General features: G+C 25.5%; 9 protein-coding genes across 9 annotated transcripts, besides 1 other annotated feature; 3 read left to right on the forward strand and 6 right to left on the reverse strand.

Annotated features, from left to right (window-relative positions):
* Nucleotides 1-118: 118 nt before the first annotated feature.
* Nucleotides 119-1,454, forward strand: EHI_125690 (uncharacterized protein; the record flags this gene model as incomplete). Its single annotated transcript, XM_651418.1, has 4 exons — nucleotides 119-310; nucleotides 410-712; nucleotides 766-1,121; nucleotides 1,214-1,454. The coding sequence occupies 4 exons, from the start codon at nucleotides 119-121 to the stop codon at nucleotides 1,452-1,454; spliced, it is 1,092 nt and encodes a 363-aa protein (XP_656510.1).
* A 172-nt stretch (nucleotides 1,455-1,626) lies between these two features.
* EHI_125700 (dTDP-D-glucose 4,6-dehydratase, putative) lies at nucleotides 1,627-2,655 on the forward strand (the record flags this gene model as incomplete). Its single annotated transcript, XM_651417.1, has 1 exon — nucleotides 1,627-2,655. The coding sequence occupies one exon, from the start codon at nucleotides 1,627-1,629 to the stop codon at nucleotides 2,653-2,655; it is 1,029 nt and encodes a 342-aa protein (XP_656509.1).
* A 69-nt stretch (nucleotides 2,656-2,724) lies between these two features.
* On the reverse strand, nucleotides 2,725-3,612 carry EHI_125710 (uncharacterized protein; the record flags this gene model as incomplete). Its single annotated transcript, XM_651416.1, has 1 exon — nucleotides 2,725-3,612. The coding sequence occupies one exon, from the start codon at nucleotides 3,610-3,612 to the stop codon at nucleotides 2,725-2,727; it is 888 nt and encodes a 295-aa protein (XP_656508.1).
* A 447-nt stretch (nucleotides 3,613-4,059) lies between these two features.
* On the reverse strand, nucleotides 4,060-4,585 carry EHI_125720 (uncharacterized protein; the record flags this gene model as incomplete). The annotated part of the gene is made up of 1 exon (XM_651414.2): nucleotides 4,060-4,585. Exon 1 carries the CDS (start codon nucleotides 4,579-4,581, stop codon nucleotides 4,060-4,062), a length of 522 nt encoding a protein of 173 aa, XP_656506.1. The 5' UTR covers nucleotides 4,582-4,585.
* Nucleotides 4,586-5,271: 686 nt separating this feature from the next.
* Nucleotides 5,272-5,585: a repeat region.
* A 96-nt stretch (nucleotides 5,586-5,681) lies between these two features.
* Nucleotides 5,682-7,103, reverse strand: EHI_125730 (uncharacterized protein; the record flags this gene model as incomplete). The annotated part of the gene is made up of 2 exons (XM_651413.2): nucleotides 5,682-6,617; nucleotides 6,666-7,103. 2 exons carry the CDS (start codon nucleotides 7,101-7,103, stop codon nucleotides 5,682-5,684), a joined length of 1,374 nt encoding a protein of 457 aa, XP_656505.2.
* Nucleotides 7,104-7,693: 590 nt separating this feature from the next.
* On the reverse strand, nucleotides 7,694-8,644 carry EHI_125740 (oxidoreductase, putative; the record flags this gene model as incomplete). The annotated part of the gene is made up of 1 exon (XM_651412.1): nucleotides 7,694-8,644. The coding sequence occupies one exon, from the start codon at nucleotides 8,642-8,644 to the stop codon at nucleotides 7,694-7,696; it is 951 nt and encodes a 316-aa protein (XP_656504.1).
* A 736-nt stretch (nucleotides 8,645-9,380) lies between these two features.
* Nucleotides 9,381-10,652, forward strand: EHI_125750 (uncharacterized protein; the record flags this gene model as incomplete). Its single annotated transcript, XM_651411.1, has 1 exon — nucleotides 9,381-10,652. The coding sequence occupies one exon, from the start codon at nucleotides 9,381-9,383 to the stop codon at nucleotides 10,650-10,652; it is 1,272 nt and encodes a 423-aa protein (XP_656503.1).
* Nucleotides 10,653-10,716: 64 nt separating this feature from the next.
* Nucleotides 10,717-12,321, reverse strand: EHI_125760 (uncharacterized protein; the record flags this gene model as incomplete). The annotated part of the gene is made up of 1 exon (XM_651410.1): nucleotides 10,717-12,321. The coding sequence occupies one exon, from the start codon at nucleotides 12,319-12,321 to the stop codon at nucleotides 10,717-10,719; it is 1,605 nt and encodes a 534-aa protein (XP_656502.1).
* A 99-nt stretch (nucleotides 12,322-12,420) lies between these two features.
* On the reverse strand, nucleotides 12,421-13,819 carry EHI_125770 (uncharacterized protein; the record flags this gene model as incomplete). The annotated part of the gene is made up of 1 exon (XM_651409.2): nucleotides 12,421-13,819. One exon carries the CDS (start codon nucleotides 13,817-13,819, stop codon nucleotides 12,476-12,478), a length of 1,344 nt encoding a protein of 447 aa, XP_656501.1. The 3' UTR covers nucleotides 12,421-12,475.
* Between the last annotated feature and the right edge of the window lie 59 nt (nucleotides 13,820-13,878).

Genomic DNA, 13,878 nt, shown 5'->3' on the forward strand with positions numbered 1-13,878 from the left:
AAAAATAATTAATTTAAGTTTTTATGTTTTTCTTAATAGAACTAAAAAATATTAAAAAAAACTAAAAAAGGAATATTTAATGTTAACGTTATTGGTCATTGTTTTGTTCTATAAATCAATGGCTTTACCAAAAATATTTAGTCTTTCTATTCGTAACAGTTGGGGAAACAAATACCAAAAAATAGTTGAAAGAAGAGATAATTATTTGTCATTAATAGATAATGATTCACAATACACTTTATCAAATACTGAGAAGACTTCAGTAGGATATTTATTCCAAGGAAAAGATGAAAGTATTAGTTCTAAATTTGTTTGTTTTTTTTTTATTTAAATTAATAACATAAATATTTTTTTATTTTTGTTATTAAAATAATATATTTTATTAAATACAATAAAATTAACAGTGGAGAGTTTAACAAATGAATTTATTGAATTATTTGTTCCACTTCAAATTCAAAGAAAAGTTGGTGAAATTGGAATTGTACTTTCAGAAGAGTCTGTTCGTAATAATGATTTAAAAACAGGTAAAAATGGATTAGAAATTAGTTTAAAAATGAATAATAAAGGAAAAGACCAAATGCTTTTAACTATTTTTAATAATAAAGATGATAGATATAATCAAGTTCATACTTTAACTTGTAAAAGTTTAAAAAGTGCACCAAGAAATACTGGGATTTATATTGTTTATAATGGAGAATTAAATACAATTTCTGTTTGTTTAACTAATTTCCTTTACTTATTATTCTAAATTACTTATAGTAATAGACTGATCTTTATCTTGACGGTGATCAAGTTAAATGTTCTAGTGAAAATTTTATTAAAATTCCTAAGAAAGTTTTTATTTCATTAATTGGAAAAGGATTTAATGGTTTGGTAAAGGAAATTAATATCGTTAATAAACTTACTAAACAACCTAAACAACAACTAATAACAAAAAAATATACCATTGATGAAATTAAAGGAAAACCTCACAACGAAATTTTATATGAAATTTATGATGGTATCAAAGGATTATATATCCCTTTATTAGATGCTTCAAAACAATCAGTTGATTATGCTCAAACCGTTAATAATTTAAAACATTATGTCAGAGATACATTAATTCCTAAATGTGGTAATGTGTTTGTTTTTTATATAATAGTTTAGATCATCTTCTCATTCCTTTTATTTGACTAAAATAACGAACATTTTCACCTAGTATTAATTATTTTAGAGAAGAACCTATTAATATACAAGAAGTCCTTGATAAGGTTAATAAAATTAATATTACTAAAACACAAGACTCTATTAAAGAATTAACCAAATTAGATGCTTTCAATGAACTTAACTTTGTTACAAGAAATCCTACTTCATTTTTATTCTGGTTTATCACATTAGGAGTTCAAGGATTTACTGTATTTGTTCTTTATTTCATCATAAAAAAGAAGAAAAGAACACAAGTTAACATGAAATAATTCAATTTTTAAAAACAATCTTAAAATTAGTTCATCAAAACTTATAATTCTAGCCAAAATCTCAATCTTATTTGAACATAATAAAATCTCCAGATCACTTTTTTAATAAAAACAGAAAGGTAAAGTGATATATAAAAGACAATGTTGAACAAATAAAATATCAAAGCAAGTTATGGAATATCAACCAAAGGTTATCTTAATTACTGGTGGTGCTGGATTTATAGCATCTCATGTAGTTATTCATTTTGTCAATGAATATCCACAATGTACAATTATTAATGTAGATAAATTAGATTATTGCTCTTCATTAAAGAATCTTGAAGAAATCCAAGATGCTCCAAATTATAAATTCTATATCGCTGATATTACTGACCATCATACTATGCAAAAGATTTTTGAAATGGAACATGTTGATACTGTTCTTCATTTTGCAGCTCAAACCCATGTAGATAATTCATTTGGAAATTCATTCCAATTTACTCATAACAATATTTATGGTACACATGTTTTATTAGAAATTGCTAAAGCTAATCATATTAAAAGATTTATTCATGTCTCTACTGACGAAGTTTATGGTCAAGTTATTGGAAATGCTGCAACTGAAAACTCTTTATTAAACCCAACTAATCCATATTCAGCAACAAAAGCTGGTGCTGAATTTATTGCTCGTGCATTTTATCAATCATTTGGACTTCCACTAATCATTACAAGAGGAAATAATGTATTTGGACCACACCAATTTCCAGAGAAATTAATTCCTAAGTTCATTACTCTTCTTGACAGAGGAAAAAATTGTCCACTTCATGGTTGTGGTGAAGAAAAAAGAAGTTTTATTTATGTCCAAGATGTTGTTAACGCTTTTGATGTAGTCTTGAGAAAAGGAATTGTTGGACAAATATACAATATCGGAACTACAAGAGAGATTTCTAACAATGAAGTTGCACATGCCCTTCTTGATATTTTCCAAGTACCAAAAGAAGAACAAGACTCAAGAATTTATCATGTCAAGAATAGATGTTTTAATGACCAAAGATATTCTCTTGATGTTAGTAAATTAGAGAAGTTAGGATGGAGAGCCACCACTTCATTTGAAGAAGGACTTAAGAAAACTGTTGAATGGTATCTAGAGCATAGAAACAATTGGGAAAGAACAGATGAGGCTCTTGTTCCACATCCAAGATTTGGACAAAAAGAAATGTAGTTGTAACTTTGGTTATTAACAAATAATTTACTTTTTTAATAATATTGTTTTTAAATTTTAATAAGAAAGTCAATTAAAAGCACCTTCAGAAATATTAAAAAGGTTATATGGAGAAACAATAATTGGATCATCTGCTACTTCACAATAGTGTTGAAGAATAACATCAAATCGATTCAAATAATGTGTAGAGAATAAAAAGTGAGGCATTCTTGAGAAAATTTCTGGAGTTGTAATTAATCCTCCAAGCTGTTTGTAAGAATATTTTGGCCAATTAACTTTTAACTTATATGTAGACCCATGAATTTGGTTTTGTTCTCTTTCTGCCTTTGACATGTATGTTTGAAGAATACAGAAATTAGGTGTTTCTTCAATAGCACTATTAATAAATTCATACAAGTTATTTGCAAAAATTGAATTTAATGTTACTCCAATGGGTGCAATAAAAATTAAGTCCAAATCCTTATGAAGTGTTTTAGTAAATGGGTAGAAATCTTGAACAAATGAGATATCTTCTTGATATTGGTTAAAAGGATATTGCTCTTTAGTTTCAGTTCTATATTCAAAACCAAAAAGGGAAATATAATATCCCATATTTGGCCAATACTTTGTTTCGGAACGCTCAGAAAATAGAAGTGGAATAAATTGGATATTACTATGAGTTGGTAATTTTGGTAATTTAGAGCCAGGAATAGGTAAAACCCCAATTTTAAATTTTCTTTGAACAGAAGGTTTAGGAATAGGATAAGTATTTGGTCTAAATAAAATTTCTTCATCAGTTAATTTAATTATCTCTGTGTTCTCATTTACATTATTATCATTATAAGACCAATTAACTTGAGGAATAACATTTGATAAACTAACATCAAAGGAGGTTTTGGAAGGACTGATAATTACTTGGAATAAAAACAAGGTAATAAGAAAACTGAAAATTAGAATTACAATAGTTATTATGTTCATCTATAAACCTAGTTATTAAAAAGTTATAAAATTAAGTTTAAAAAAAATCTTAAAAAAAAAATTAGTTATTTTAGTTCAGGATGTTTATCAATAATTTCATCAGCAGTTTCAGAAATAGTTGAAAGTAATTTTTCAATTTTTCCTTCCCACTCATCAATTTCATGATGACCTTCAAAATAAACAATTCCTTCAACTTGATCAATAGATGCTTTTAATTTATTTGCCCAAACTTCATGAATAACTAACTTTTCTGCTTCTTCTTCCTTCATATTGAGGTGTTTTGCAAGTTCACTTATTAAAATAGTGTTATAAATATTTGAAAGTTCTACAAGTTTACTTTGTACTGAACTCATTGAAATAGTAATTCAGAGATGTAGATAGTTTGAGGTATAATTTCTTTCTTTTTTTTCCGTTATATATAACATGAAAAAAAGGAATTTAATTCAATTAAAGTTTTTCAACGATTTTTTTCACTGATTGTTTGGGTAATAAAGTGTCATCTTTCATTAATGAATCTACTATTTCAGCTTTTTGAGTACTATTTAATGATTGTATATCTTTAGGACACTTTTTAAGAATTTCTTTATCTACTTTATCAATCCATTTTGGTTGATTTTTTTTATAATTATTAAGGAATGATTCACATGGAGCTACAGCACTTTCTTCAACAACAACTTTATGATACTTACACTTACGATATTTTTTTAATACCATACTTAAGGTAGCTTGATTTTCAGCTTCTACAATAACTTTTAAGTTTTTAAACTTCTCATCAAGAATTCTCATGTCAATGTCTGAACTTAATTTATCTGTTGCTGTTTTGTTTTGTATTGGTTTTGGTGCATTACATGGTTTTTCATTTAATATAGCTTCAGCCATCATTCTTTTTACTTCACTTTTTGCTTCAGAATAAATACCTTCTGCATTTGCTATACTAATAATTAAAAGAAGTACAGTAATCATTTTCATTGATAAAAATAATATAATTTTTAAGTTCTTTTTTATTTTTTTCTAAAATCATACAAAAACTTTTCTTATTTTTCTCTTTTATACTTAATATACCACCTATCCAAAATGATTCATATTAAGATATTGTAATTGTCTTATACATACTCTTAAATTAATATAAAAATTATTCCGTTAGAAAAAAAAAGTAATTTGACTGTGACTCTTATTAATATTATTAATCAAAACTTGAAAAAATATGATGAAAATCTTTTTTGAGAAAGAGTCAATCATTATTTCTTTTTAAAAATGAGACTCTACCAGAAGATGAAATGAAAACCAATTAGCAAGAGTCATCCAATTAGTTTATAATTTAAACATGTAGTCATTACAAAAATCTCTCATAAATCTTCAGATATAATTAATATCTTATTATTTACTAAGTTGTAACATCAAAATTTTTATTTCTATTGGTAGTAATTTACCAAATTATTTGTGTAATTCTTCTACAACTAAAAACTTAAACGATATATAAATAAAAATTAATAAAATTAAGTTTTGAGAATTTGTGATTAAGAATAAAGTTTTCAACAAGTAAGATGTAATAATTTTTTATGAAAGAAATAAAAAATTTTGTTATATATATCTTTATTTAATAGCAATAACATAAAATTAAAAAAAAGAATTAATAACAAAAAAATTAAAGAAAAAAAAAAAAAAAAAAAAAAAAAGAAATCAATTATGATTAACCTTCTTTTTTAGGTTTTTCATCATGTTGAGAAGTGAGCGAATCAGTTTCTTCAACACGCTTTATTTCTATTGAAATAAAGTTTTTGCAAGCATGCTCGACTTAAATGGTTCCTCATTTAAGTTGCTGCCTGACTTTTATTTTGATTTTAATGAGTAATATAATATTTCTCATTCTTTATATTGTTGTTTTAAGGAGAGTATATCCATAACTTACTGTTATAGCTCATCTCCTTTTACCTTCGACACCCCTTAAAGAAATGCTATTCCTTGATAATATCATATAACAAAAAAATTAAAGAAAATAATAAATGTCATAAAAAAATAAATTTGAATTGTATAATATACAACAGCCATATAAAATAAATACACTTTAACTAAAGCATAGTTGAAGTAAGAATTTCATCAGTTCCATTATTTGAAAAATGGTGAAGTTCTCCTCTTTTTCTTCTATAATGAGAAGAAAATTCATCTTCATTATTTTGAATGATAAGTTCAATATACTCATCATTCTTACCAACAAGTTGGTTAGAAGAAGACATTCTTTGACAACTTTCACTTCTTAATAAATCAGGTTTTACTTGTAAGTTAAAATGAGGAGAATTAGGAGTACTTGATGAAGCAATAAATGGAGGTTGTAAATTATTATTTATATTATCTTGTAATTTTAAAGAAAATAATGGAGAAATATTTCTTTTTAATATCTTTCTCTTATGTTTTACAGGTGTTGTAATAAATGGTAAATTTGAATGAGACTCTGAACGTAATATTGAAGAAGGAAGTAATGAAGGAGTACAACAAATTGAAGAAGAAAGTGAAGAAGAAGGAGCTAAGTTACCATCTGAATTAGTTTGTTGTAAAGAAGTAATAATATTTTTTAAATGAGTTTTTTGTTTATCATTAATTTGTAAAGAATTAATATCATCATCTCCCATTAAAGTAATGATGTCTAAAGAGAAATATCCATTATTTAATAATATAGTTGATAGTTCATCATCACAAACAACTTCATTTATTAATTCAAAAGGGTCTTTATAAATTGATGGTTTTTCTAATATTAATTCTTCTTCATTCATTTTCTTACCCATATCAGGTATTTCAATCGAAATTATATCTACAATACTTTTAAGAACTTTATCAGTTTCTTCTTCTAATAAATTAAGTTCATTTGTATTAAAGAAAATTTCTTTACAATGACGAAATTTTTTAGCGAGTTTTTTTGCTTTACCACGAATTTGGATAATATTTGAAGAAAGAACGCAACCATCATATTTGGTTGAATGAAACTTGCTTGTTTGAAGTTCACAAGGATTCTATAAATAATTAATAAATTTTCTTTTATTATTTAATAATATTCAAACCATTAATACAACTCCTGAAATTGATAATTTCTGCTTTCTACAACTCTCTACTAACAACATCACAGGAAAACATCCTTCACAATTTCCAATTAAATAAATTTGACTTGTTTTTATTGTTCTTAAAATGTATTGATATAAATCAAGAAGAGAACATAACAAAACTTCTTTTGAATAAGTACTTCCTTCATAAAATCCACAATATTCAAAACAAAGAACTTGTATTTTAGTTATTTCAGCAATTAAACGTATTGACTCTATTGACTGTTCAAATGTTTCTTTAATAGAATGACAATAAATAATTGCTGAGTCATTATTAAATTCTCCATGTGGTTGAACAATGACATATGGTGTATTATAATAGCCTAATCTTTTTGTCTCTTTTGGTAGATAACCATAATCATTATTAGTCATAAGTAAATGTGAAGTCTTTGAGAACATGATTAAAACTATTAATATAGTTGTGAGATGACAAAAAATTTTTGATAGAGTGGTACCTTCTTGTAAGAACCTTTTAACATAAATCCAAATTTATGTCATTTTAAAAGCATCTTTTCGTTCGTTAAATGTTTCATATTTCCTCTTTTGATAGATAAATTCACGTGTTTGTTTTTTTGTTTTAAATCAAAAAAGTCACATTACTTTGAACTAACATTATTGGTATTAGGTAGTTGAGTTTGACTCAATAATTTACTTTTATAAGAAGATTTTGTTTAAAATTAGAATGAAATGTTTATTTAATTATTTAGTTGGTAAAAACGTCATTTTGAGATTTTATGTAAATATACAAAAAGTCAAGCAACAGAAAGAAAAAGATGAATGGTATTATATTTTTTAGTTAATGTAAAAAAAGTTAGTTAATTTTGTCATTAAAAAATGTCTCTTTTCAGAATTTCATTTATATTAATAGAACAAAATAAAAAAAAAACAAAAAAAATTTTTGTTTTTAATATAAAAATAATAGAAATAACATATTATTAAGAAAAGAAAAATAATACAAATCAACAAAAAAAAAAAAGAACACAAGTAATTTAAAGTTTTGGTATTACCAAAGGAATTCTCTTTCCACCAAGAGTTGCACTTCTTGTTGCTGCTTGGATTAATATACTAGTATTAACACAACTTAATACATCTCCTGAAGTACCATTATTACGAATAATATTAGCAAAGAATGGAAGTTCTTTTTTAAAATTCTTTTCATGTCTTTTCATGAATGTCTCAGTTAAGTTTTCAGGTTCTTTTCCACATTCAAGAATATGTGAATCAGAAGTTAATACAGTTAATGAATTATCATATACTTTATTACCATTTCTTGTTGCTATAATAGTTAATACAACATTATTTGGATATTCAAGTGAAGCAGTAGCTGAATCCCAAACTCCAGCACCTCCATCAATTCCAACAGCTGTGACATATTTAGGAAGGGTATTATTCATATAATACATAATTAAATTAAAGTCATGACACATTAAATCAGTAAAAATATTTCCTAATGTTTTAAGAAATTCTGGTGGTACAAGTGGCCAATCAAAAGAATGAAATTCAGCTCTTTGAATTGAAACATTATGAGAAACAAGATATTCTTTAATTGATTGATATCCTGGGTCTCTTCTTCTCATCCAACCACAATGTAAACTAACTCCATTTTTTCTACAAGTTTCATAAGCTTCTTTAACTTCTTCTGGAGTTGAGGCAATAGGTTTTTCACAATAAATGTGTTTAACTTTTTTTGATGCGAGTTTAATTGTTTGAAGATGAAATTTGGTTGGTGTACTTATCCAAATACCATCTATTGGTATATTAATCTCTTCTACTGTCTTAAATATTTTTATATTTGGTCTATCTAATACTGATTGACAGACTCTAAATGGTTCTACAACTCCAACAAGTTCAATGTCTTGAGACTCAATAAATAAAGAAGCTCTAAATGATCCTAATCTTCCAGTTCCACATAAACAAATTCTAACTTTATTGCTTTGCATATACCTCTTTAATGAACTAAAAGTTCTTTTTATGGTTTAAATGATTTCTTTTATAATATTTCTACTTCCATTTTCTCTTTAAAAAAAAACAAAGCAGAAGAAGAAGAAAGATAATGAATTTCCTATATTCTTAGTCTTCTTTTTGCTATCTTTAAATTTGTGGGTTTTACCCAAAGGTTTTTTTTTGTTTATTAATTTGCATTTAGTTTACTAATCATTATTTTATTTTTGTTTAGAATCTTCTTCATCTTATTTTATGGAGATGAACAAGATTTTTTTTTCATTCATCTTTTCTTTTTTAAAGACTTTTCCCAGTTTTTTCCACTTTTAATACGAATTCAAAATACAGCATTTTTTCACTCAATTATCAATATTTTTTGACTGATTTATCTTTTATTTTTTGGAAAGACGTATTGAGTGATTTTAGTTGTATTTTAAGGCTTTTTTTCATTCTACAAACATTTTTTCATTTTTCCTCTGTTCTCCAATTAATTTTATCTATTTGATTTTATAAACATGTAATTTTACCTCTATTTTTAATTAAATTTCCCTAAAATTATTTTAATAACTTTTTCAAAAACTAGAAAATAAATAAACAAAATAACTAGAGGCGAACTAAATATTATAATTTATTTCAAAACTTTTTTTTTAGTTTCTCAATATAAAAAATTTTAAATGAAATTTGAAAAAAAACTAAAAAAAACTAAAAAAAGTTTTTAATAACACAAATTTTGAGATGAAGACACATAATAAATCAATTGTGTATAGTGGAGTAACAACGTATTGTTCTTCATATCATTTTACTGATGACCCAAGAGTTAGTAAAAGAATTCCAGAGACATTAGTTGCTCAAATTGGTAATTTAAGTACAAGAGAAGAGACTTATTTCTTTGTTCAAACACAAACATGTAATATGTTATATCACTTTATGCCAATGGAACAAAGTGATATAACGTATATTCTTATTTCACCACAAAAAGAGAATGAAACAGAAATGAAATATCTTATTACATTGTCACGTAAAATGATTCAAATGAATGGAATGAGTGATGTTAATATGAAAGGTATTTCAACTCGTAGAAATACGTTAGAAAATTTTTATCAATTATATGATCATACTCCAATGTATTTAAGAGTTCCAACATTAATTCCTACATTTAAAAATATAATTTCTAATTACATTTTACCTAATACTTTTACTGATGGAGTAAAACAATTAGATGGATTTGGTCTTGTTGTTGGTGGATATTTTAGACCTTTTACTTCAATGAAAAATCAACTTTCTATAGAAGAAAATATATGTTTAACAGTATGGTCAAATACATTAGTTAAAACTTATTTAGCTGATTCAGAAATTAGAGAAGATGAATATTTAGGAAATGAATTTCAATTTGAAGAAAAAACAGATGGTCTTAAAGCACCACCAGTAAGTGTTGAAGATTGTAATAAACAACTTATTATTAATCCAGTTGAATTTAAAATAAGTACAAGTACTAGTGATTGGATTTTAGCTGTTCAAAAGATAACAAATAATATGTTAGTTATTGGGTTTTTAAAAAAAGGAGAAATATTAATTCAAGACTTTAAAGAAACAGTAAAAAAAATTTATCCAGTATTAATGATGTTTAGAAGTGAATTAACATTACCTTCAATGTCAATGATACATCCTTTTAATTATAGAACAGCATATCCAGGAATGGTTCATTTTGTTGTTATTGATCATTTTAGAAATCAAACATTTTATCCATCATTTGATCCACCTGAATTAGAAATTCAATTAAAGAAATTTATTATTGACTGTAGAGAATCAAATGAATTTAAAATTCTTTATACTAGAAATCAAAAATATATATTTGCTTTTGAAAAAACTTCTCGTTCAGACCAAAGAAAAGAAACAAAAATCGAATTTGAAGTATATGCAGTCTTTGTTAAACCAGTTCCTTATTCATTGGTTCATGATTATACTTCATCTGCTTTAAAGAATTATAAAGATATTTATTTAAAGTGATTAAAAATAATTCTAATTTCATCTTTTTAATATTTAAAGAGAATCAATTAATTGTTGTTTTTAACTAATTTGCTACAAATGTGTAACGTGTTGGTATTGGTTCATTTGAACATTTTGTTTGAATAGACTCTAAAAAACCAGATTTAACAGGTTCTTGATCCATATCATCAGTATGAAAATTTGATAATAATTTGTAAATAATTTCATTTGATAATGTTGGAAAAAGAGTATAAATTTCATCTACTGAAATACAATGATGTTGCATAAAAACATTAGCAATATCAGTAATAAGGTTCATTTGTTGATATTCTTCTTTAAATATTTTATATTCATCATCCAAAGATAACATGTCCATATATGTCATAAAAAATTTAAATTGGAATCCTTTACTACAACAAATATTTTCTGGTTCTTGAATTAATGTATCTAATACATAATATGATAAATTATGAAATATTTGTTTGTTTATTCTTTTTATTATTTCATTTGAACATCCTTCTTCTACCATCATTTCATTATTATTTTTAATACTTTTCATTATTATCTTTGATGTTATTTGTTCAACTTCTGAATTAGTATATTCTGAAATACTTCTTTTGGAAAATAAACAACTGTTCAATAATGGAACAAGGTTTTGTGTAATTGCTTCAACATATCGTTTAATTACTTCATTTACATTTATTGGTTCTTGACATTTTTTTAATATTTCAATAATTTCTTTACAATTTCTTTTTATTTTAAAAAATTCTTCAACTTGTTGTTTTTCAGTTAATGTAATATTTTCTTTTTCTGTAATACTTCTGTTGTTTTGTGGTTGGACTACAATATTATTTGTTATTTCTTCTTTATTTATTTCTTCTGTTTTTATTTCTTCTTTTGATTCTAATTGACATTGAACTCTTTCTGTATTATTTTCTTGAGACTCTTTACTTTCTTTTATTGGTTCTTTTGATTCTGGTATATTATTTTGTTTTTCATCATAAATTGAATGTAATTTTATTTCTTCTTTTTTCTCAACAGGATTTGTTACTGTTACTTCTACATTTTGTGAATTTAATTCCTTAGTTTCATCTCTTTCTTTTAATTGTTTTTGACGTAATTCTAATTCTTCTTGTTCTTCTTTTTCTCTCATTTTTTGAATTAAGGCATTATGAATTGGATCAACTGCATCAACCCCTGGTCCTGAAGATATACTCATTTCATCATCATCAGTTAATACAAGGTTTTCAGTATTTTCTGATTGACCAGTGACAACACCTTCCGTAGAACTTATTTTTATAAACAGTCGTGCTTTCTTAACTTTTCCTTTTCCTTTTAAATCAATAACTATATCTCTATTACTACCATCTAATCCAGCATGTTGTGCTAAATCAATTACTCCACTAACAATTCTTTTTCCTTCAATGTTTTCTATAATAAATTGTAACAATTTTTCTTCATAAAATCCTGGCGTTGATTTCTCAAATAACGTACAATGTAATTTTATTACTGCATCAGTTCCAGCTAATGCAACTCCTTTTAAAACTTTCATTGAATTAAATTTTCCTTTATTTGTATCTTTTTTCCCTCTCCTCCATTTTAGCACAACTTCTTTTCCTTCAAAAACATCTAACCCTTGGACGTATCCTATGTTCAACACATAGTCTTGCTTACATTTCTTTTTAAACATGTTGAACGCCATCCTCTCAAATGATAGTTCAGTTCTAAAGATTTATTCTTAATAACAAAATAAAAATAATAATTTGTTTTTCAATTTATTATTTTTTTATTCAATATTATCAGTTTCATTAAATGAAACTTCATTTATGTTATAAATAACAAAATTATTCTTGGCTTAGTCTATCTCCTCCATTTACTTTTTTACCATTATTTAATAATTTCGCCATTCGAGTACCAAATTGAATTGCCGTCTTCTTAAAAGAGGCACAGGCTATCATACCAACAGAACGAGATACCTCTCTAAGAATCCATTTATTTCCTTCGTTTTCAGGAAGGTCCAATTTAACAAGAAAGTCTTCAGGAATATTTCGTATAAAACGAATAACATCACTATTAAGAAATGGATAAAAACATGTTGCATTGCAATAGTCATTCACACGACTATCTCTTGATGTATTTCGACTCCATAACCGACAAAAGTCCATTTCAAGTTCTTTTGATAATTTATTCCATTTCTTTGCATTTCTATGCCTTCCATATCCTCCTAGTTGTTCATCTGACCCTTGACCACATAACACTCTTCTCACAACCCTCTTTTTCTTTCCAATATCACAATGTCCTTCTTGTGTCAGTGCTAGACTCGTTGCAGTTGCAATAGAAAGATCCATAACAGTGTCATTAGGGTAGATAATTGGAATAAGTTCTTGTGACAAAGTTTGTCCTATTTCTTTTTGGATGTCTATTTCAATAAAATGAATCACTTTTGTTGGAAACAATTTTTTAAGATTTTCTAATACTGCTTTAGCACAAAGCCTATCAGGTGAATCATATGTATTTTCATATAAACATGAAACATTATACAGTTCAACTTCTCTGTTTTCACAATGTAAAAGAGTATAATAAGCAATAAGACTACTATCTATTCCACCACTAAAGAGTATTGGTATTGGGTCATTGGTATTATCAATACAGTCTTTTACTGCCTTGGACAATAATTCATTTAACTTATTTACAGTAGTTGTTAAATCATGAACTGGGTGTTCCATTCTTTCACCAAATAAGTGTGCATAATATTGTTCAATTGTTTTTCCATACTTATTGTGTTTTTCTATACGTTTATTCCTATAATCTACTGTATACCATTCATTTGGTGTACTAGTATTTGGACACTGTAAATTACTAATAATGATACTATCTTCTGTTACTTCATATAATAATGAGTATGATGAAAATCTATCAGAACAAAATTGAATTTGGTCTTGAATGTTAACAACCATATAATTAGTAAAGTCTTGATCAATTTTATCAATATCTTCAAAAGATATAGCATAGTTCAATGTTGTCAACTGGTGTTGTATAAAATTATATTTATTAGAATAACAAATCTTAATTTCGTTTTCATTCACCATAAAACATTCTTCCTTTACACCATCAGTAATTAACTTTTTGATTCGGTTATACTTTTCATATTTTTTTGAAGAGTCAATTTGAATAACAAAGCCGTTCATGTAATTGATAAACAATTTTTTTCAGATAACCCAAAATGGAGAGTCATATAAAATAAATA

This window comes from Entamoeba histolytica, genomic scaffold (assembly GCF_000208925.1).
Source record: "Entamoeba histolytica HM-1:IMSS scf_1104750518221 genomic scaffold, whole genome shotgun sequence".
Lineage (NCBI taxonomy): Eukaryota > Evosea > Mastigamoebida > Endamoebidae > Entamoeba > Entamoeba histolytica.